Source organism: Diabrotica virgifera, chromosome 3, assembly GCF_917563875.1.
Source record: "Diabrotica virgifera virgifera chromosome 3, PGI_DIABVI_V3a".
Lineage (NCBI taxonomy): Eukaryota > Metazoa > Arthropoda > Insecta > Coleoptera > Chrysomelidae > Diabrotica > Diabrotica virgifera.
In genome coordinates, this window is record NC_065445.1 from 166334930 (window position 1) to 166341900 (window position 6971).

Genomic DNA, 6971 nt, shown 5'->3' on the forward strand with positions numbered 1-6971 from the left:
CGATTAAACGCTTTTTCGTGATCTAAAAGGCATAGGACCACGTCCTTCCTCTGATCGTAACAATTTTGGACCAGCACCTTTGTTGCTACTGTTGTTTCTCTTGTTCCTAAACCTTGCCTAAACCCGAACTAAGAATCACTGATGTCCCATTTGCATTCACATTTTTTGTATAATCTTTGATGTAGACGATCAGCTTGATGAACGATTTTTTTAAAATATTCTTGCAAGTGATACATAAACGTGTCTACAAACAAAATTGATAGAATAACAGAAAACCAACTGGAATTTAGAAAAAGCTTTGGCACTAGAGAGGCAACATTTATTATTACGATATAGTTAGACCCAACCCAGACATCCAAAGTGAAAGTTATCCTCCAACACCAAATTGTTCTATATGTCCACATAATGTTCAGAAAAAAGTCACACCATTTTGAGCGTCGGGTTTGGGGGGGAGAGGGAGGAGAAATGTGCAAATTCGTAGTTTTTTACGTTTTTCGTCAATATTTCTAAAACTAAGCGGTTTAGCATAAACAACCCTCTACACAAAATTGTTCTACATTAAATTTGAAATAAAAAAGGCCCTATGCATAACCCTTCTAAAATGAACGGTTCCAAAGTTACGGAGGTAGTATAATATAATTGGTCCAAAAAAAGGCCTAACCCAGACATCCAAAGTAAAAGTTTTCCTTCAACACCAAATTGTTCTATATGGTCCACATATTGTTCAGTAAAAAGTTACACCATTTTGAGCGTCCGGTTTGAGGGGGAGATGGGGGGAGAAGTCGGTAAATTAGTAGTTTTTTTAAGTTTTTCGTCAATATTTCTAAAACTATGCTTTACCGTAAGGAATGATCTATAGAAAAATGTTCTACATAAAATTAAACACAAAAAAGGTTCTATACATAATTGTTATAAAATCAGCGGTTCCAGAGTTCTGGAGGGTGAAAAGTAGAGGTTTTCGATACTTTATATATTTACCCCCTCTCCCCCCCAAACCCGACGCTCAAAATGGTGTAACTTTTTCCTGAACATTATGTGGACCATATAGAATAATTTGGTGTTGGAGGATAACTTTCACTTTGGATGTCTGGGTTTTTGGTATAGTTATATCATAAATATTGCCCAAAAAATATAAAAAGTATCGAAAACCTCGACTTTTCACCCTCCGTAACTCTGGAACCATTGATTTTATAACAATTATGCATCCAACATTTTTTGTTTTAAATTTCATGTAAAACATTTTTGTATCTAACATTGTTTACGCTACAGCATAGTTTTAGAAATATTGACGACAAACTTAAAAAAACTACTAATTTACCGGCTTCTCTCCCATCTCCCTCCCAAACCGGACGCTCAAAATGGTGTAACTTTTTACTGAACAATATGTGGACCATATAGAACATTTTGGTATTGGAGGAAAACGTTTACTTTGGATGTTTGGGTTAGGCCTTTTTTTGGACCAGTTATACTATACTACCTCCGTAACATTGGAACCATTCATTTTAGAAAGATTATGCATAGGGCCTTTTTTATTTCAAATTTAATGTAGAACAATTTTGTATATAAGGTTGTTCATGCTAAACGGCATAGTTTTAGAAATATTGGCGAAAAACTTTAAAAAACTACGAATTTACCAATTTCTCCCCCCTCTCCCCCCCCCCAAACCCGACGCTCAAAATGGTGTGACTTTTTTCTGGACATTGTGTGGACCATATAGAACAATTTGGTGTTGAAGGATAACTTTCACTTTGGATGTCTGGGTTATGCCATCTTTTGGATCAACTATGCGCTCTGAGCTTCGCTGGTGTCGCTCCTGGCGGATTACTAATTCAACTTTCACTGGTAATTTTTAAATTTATTATTAAATTGTTATCGCTTAATATTTACAACACAAAAAATAATTAAATTGTACTCGATTTTTTTAAGATTTTGCTAATCATTTTGACGTTCTATTGATGAAATATTAATTTCTTACTTCGGATACTTTCACAATTATCGTGTAGATGGCGCTGATTAATTTATAATTACATATTACTGAACATTAAAAAAACGTAAATTCAGTATTTAAAACGTAAGTATATTTAAGGTAAAAATATATACCACAGCTTTGACCAACTAATATTGTTTATAATTAATGTTTTTAATTTTAATTTTAAATTAATCACTTTGACATTTATGTCAAATTTCCGGTAAACGTTTACAGACTTGCCACTACTGGCGTTCGCGAATTTATAAATATCCCCTCTACGTACGAGCTCACAGCGTATACGCTCTGAGCTTCGCTGGTGTCGCTCCTAGCGGTTACTAATTCAACTTTTACCGGTAATGTTTAAATTTATTATTTAATTGTTATCGCTTAATATTTACAACGCAAAAAAGTAATTAAATTGTAATCGATTTTTTTAAGATTTTTCTAATCATTTTGACGTTCTATTGATAAAATATCAATTTCTTACTTCGGATACTTTGACAATAATCGTGTAGATGGCGCTAAGATTATAATAGATTATTTATAATTAGATATTACGGAACATCAAAAAAACTTAAATTCAGTATTTAAAACGTAAGTATATTTAAGTTAAAAATATATATTGTCCAAGTAAAAAATACTGTAGAATAGCTTTAAGCCGGTGAAATATGATATTCTTCAAATATAGATGTTAGGTCAAACGTTTAAGAAGCGGCCCTTTGTGAAAGCATCTGTGTTTTTACGGCCAGACCTCCCGCATATCTATTCACAAGTTTCGTGCAAAAGATTAGTTTTAGTTCGGTAGCCTAGCAGTGTATTAGTACTGGAGTGTACGTGTGTTAAGTGATACGAGTGTTTTGTTTGCTGTAATTATTTTGAATATTGGTTTAGTATTTCGTTTGGAGAGTGTCAAGTGTTGATTATTGTAATTTAATTAATGTGAATAGTGATGTGGCGCCCGTGGGATAATGTAAATATCGCGTACGATAACGCTGATATTGTAGAAATTGCCAGTGCTAGTGTGAATGTAATTACTAAAAAAAAAGAGATCGTAAAGAAGATTCGAATGCATTTAAATGCAGAAACACAGCAAGTATGTTTGAATGTATACAAAAATCTACGTACGAAATTCGGCTTCGATGAAACACTATTGGCACAAGCCACCTCTGATTTAACAGAAATTCCACTTTCTACTGTATATAAAATAGTTAAAAATGAACCCTATCATCGCAAGAAACGATGTGACTACAAATTTTCAAGACCTTTAAATCCCTCACTTGTAAAACTATTGAAAACCACAATATACGACTGCTACAAAAGCAATGAAATACCTACAATAGAAATAATAAGAAAGAAATTGGAAACAACCGGTCGAAATATGAACTGCTGTGAGAAAACTCTTCAAAATTCGATAAAAAAAATGGGCTTTAAGTTCAAAAAAATAAATAAACGTCAAGCAATTATGGAAAGCCAAAGAATAGTCAACAGACGTAATATGTACCTAGAAGAAATTACTAAATATAGGCAAGAAAATAGGAGAATTTATTATTTAGATGAAACTTGGTATGATACCCACGATACAGTAAAGAAAGGATGGACAGATGGTTCAAGCATGTGCATACCAGAAATGCCTGCAAATAAAGGCTCGCGACTAATTATTGTACATTGCGGAGGAAGTGAGGGATGGGTTCCGAATGCTTTAAAATTATGTGGGAAGAAAATGGAAGATTGTAACGTTGACTACCACAAGAATATGGAAGCTGACATTTTTGAAGATTGGTTTGAAAACTCGCTGATCCCAAACTTGGAGAAAAACAGCGTAATAGTGCTTGACAACGCTTCCTATCATTCCCGACAACTCACTAAAATACCAAATACATCTTCAAAGAAAGCTGACCTACAAAATTTTTTAATGGAAAATGATTTGTATTTCGAAGATTTTTACACAAAAAAACAACTTATTGAAGTTCTACACACAAAGCAATTTAGAAAATTATACGCTCTAGAGAGTATTGCCGAAAAGCATGGACACACTATATTGAGACTTCCCCCCTACTTTTGTGTTTTCAATCCTATTGAGTTAATTTGGGGACAATTAAAACCAAGTATAAGGCGTTCAAATACATTTCCTAAATTTGACAAAAAGGTAATTGAGATCATTAAAAAAGAAGTAGCCAATATGACCAAAGTAGACTGGCAGAAAAGAATCGCCAAAGTGATCAAAGTGGAAGAATATTATAAGAAGATTGGGCACTTCCACATTAATGGTGGAAATAAATTTATTATTGAATTGGGCGATGATAGTGACGAAGAAAATACGGAAGAAGGAGAAAATGAGTTAAGTGTATCAGTATTTTAATTGTTGTGTTGTGCAATTCATTTTCCAAGCATAAGTGTACTAATGAAAAGACTCAGTTAAAAAAATATTTTTAGATTTTGTATTTTTAATAAAAAAAAGAGCGGGGACATGCTTGCATTTTGTGCTGAATTTTAAAGTTTTGAACTGTATACCTAAAGTAATTTTAGATCTAACTGTGTTTTTATAAAGTTCTTTTAGTATCAGTAATTCTAACAATAACAAGATTAATTATAAAAGCTATTCTACATCAGTTATTAATGCAAGCGTGCGGTAAGAGGGAGGTCCCTGTGAGGTTAAATGTTATTAAAAAATTGATAAAATTAATTTTAACACATACAATATTATGTCCTGCTTTAACGGTATTTACCTAAGTATAAATAAATATTTTTAACTACATATTTAATTACCAGAAAACACCAGCTGCCGGCCTAATATTAAAGAAGAACAACCCAAAGAAAGCTACAAATCTTACCTATTACACTATATAGATTGCTTGAACTATACCACAGCTTTGACCAACTAATATTGTTTATAATTAATGTTTTTAATTTTAATTTTAAATTAATCACTTTGACATTTATGTCAAATTTCCAGTAAACGTTTACAAACTTGTCACTACTGGCGTTCGCGAATTTGTAAATATCCCCTCTACGTACGAGCTCACAGCGTATACTATACTATATACAAACACTCATAGAACGGTGTAGAGATGACAATTGTGATATATTCGTAGACATACTTACATTTAACGAAAACTGTAATGCCATAGAGAGAAGGTTACAGAACAATACTGTCTTAGTGCAAAAATAGGAAAGCTTTTTATACATTATGATATTATTCACTTCAGTACATTTCAATAATAATAATATTTAACTTTTTTTCAGGCTTTTCATCTTGCACAATGGACTAAAAGCCATTCTGAGCTTTTGTGTTTGCAGTACAGCTCTCAGTGTGTGTTCTAAGGTATTATCTTTGGTGTATTAAGAAGCATGGGACATTGGTTGAATGGTTAAGGCAGTAATATACCCGTTTATTTCATTGTACATATAGAACTGTAGATACGAATATTTATTCTTGTTAATATTCTTAATAAGTTGTAGCAGATGTATGTTTTAATAGGTAAATGAATATTTTTATAGTTTAAGATTTATACCACAAATATGTGACATAAGTTATATTATATTCATATTTACCTTGATTATCTTATTAAATACTTAAACAAAACTGAGCAATTATTTAAAAAATCACATTATTTTGGTTAATTCTGCTTTTCTAAAATTGATTTAAGGATCTGGTCTTGTTTTCGAAAGTTGTGATTGATTCTGTGCTGTTTTCAAGCTGGAGTCACCCTCATGTTCAATAATATTGAGATCTAAACTAGGTGCTTACGAATTGATTCTTTCGGATTTTCTCTGATAACTGTACTACTTGAGGTTTATATTTTGCACAAAAAGGCGTTTCTTGCATATATGAGAATTATCAGCCCTTTAAAACAAATAATAGCCTATATGCACTTTCAGTTTCTGTAGTCATCAGTATCACGAGATGTAGACGGAAGTGGGTCAGATTTACCAGTAGCTACCTGTTGCGATTGAACAACAGCAATCAAACTTGCTTGCTCTTAAACTTGGTTATGATCTTCATCCACAGTAATAAAATCTTCTGAAAATATATATCAGGATTCATGGGAAAAATTCCTATGGCATTGAAGCCAGAGATTCCTTTTTCTAAGCTTGCTACTATGGAATAAGCTTTGTTGGATAGTCCTGCAATCTCGTATGTTGTAATTTTATCATATTTTTTTATTTTCTAAACATGTCGCATTCCTTGTTGTAGGCTCTCTTGAGCGGCCCAAAAAAGTCACATCCATAGGCTGTAAGCGATGTAATGAATGATGTGAAAGAGAGAGCAGAATGACATTATTTATTTTAGCCACTTCCCAACCTACTTAAGTACAATGACTATTGTAGTTCTCCATAATCAAGAGAACAGGTTGTTAAGCAATAGATTTTGAGTGCTCAATGAAATGTCGTAGCCATTTAATGTATATGATTTCATTAGTTCAACCGTTACGATAATATTCATATACAGCTCCGGGTGGACCATCTTTTTCTAAATGCGTTGAGTGACGTTGTCGAAGGAAAATAAAAAGAGGTGGGATGAAGGATCCTGAAGCACTCACAGCACAGATAACCGTGACATGAGTGACTCTTTCTCATGATGTTCCTTTTTTTTTGTTAGGTGGGAATCTCCTTAAGACCATCTAGGAAGGTATCCCAGGTGTGTCGGATTCGGCCCACCCTATCTATACCACGAGCCGCCTACCGACTAAACTCACCTCCTCTTTCTTCAGCCGAAGAGTCTGGAACCGCTCTTATTAAGCATATCTGACCCGTCGACCTTACTCATAGCTCTCCTTTGGCACTCTTAGCGTGCATTCCACGGATGGGTTGGCCGACCGGCCCTCTCCGCCACGCCCCGCACCAGACAGGCCGGTGAAGCGACCGTCTAGCTCAACCAGTGCGCGGGTAGGTCGACCGTGGTGCCCCCCAACCCAGGATGGAACTAACCAGAGAATGTCAGTTGGCAGTTACGAGCAACTCCAGTCATTCATACTTTCATCTATGCACGCTTTCTCATCCA

General features: G+C 34.1%; 1 protein-coding gene across 1 annotated transcript in view; it reads left to right on the forward strand.

The window, feature by feature from the left end:
- The window catches only part of LOC114329450 (fatty acyl-CoA reductase wat), a 241967-nt gene extending 236415 nt beyond the window's left edge, over positions 1-5552 (forward strand). Inside the window, exon 9 of the mRNA XM_028278562.2 lies at positions 5213-5552. Coding sequence (XP_028134363.1) covers positions 5213-5312 — 100 coding nt within the window. The 3' untranslated portion in view covers positions 5313-5552. The remainder of the gene's footprint in view (positions 1-5212) is intronic.
- Positions 5553-6971: the final 1419 nt, after the last annotated feature.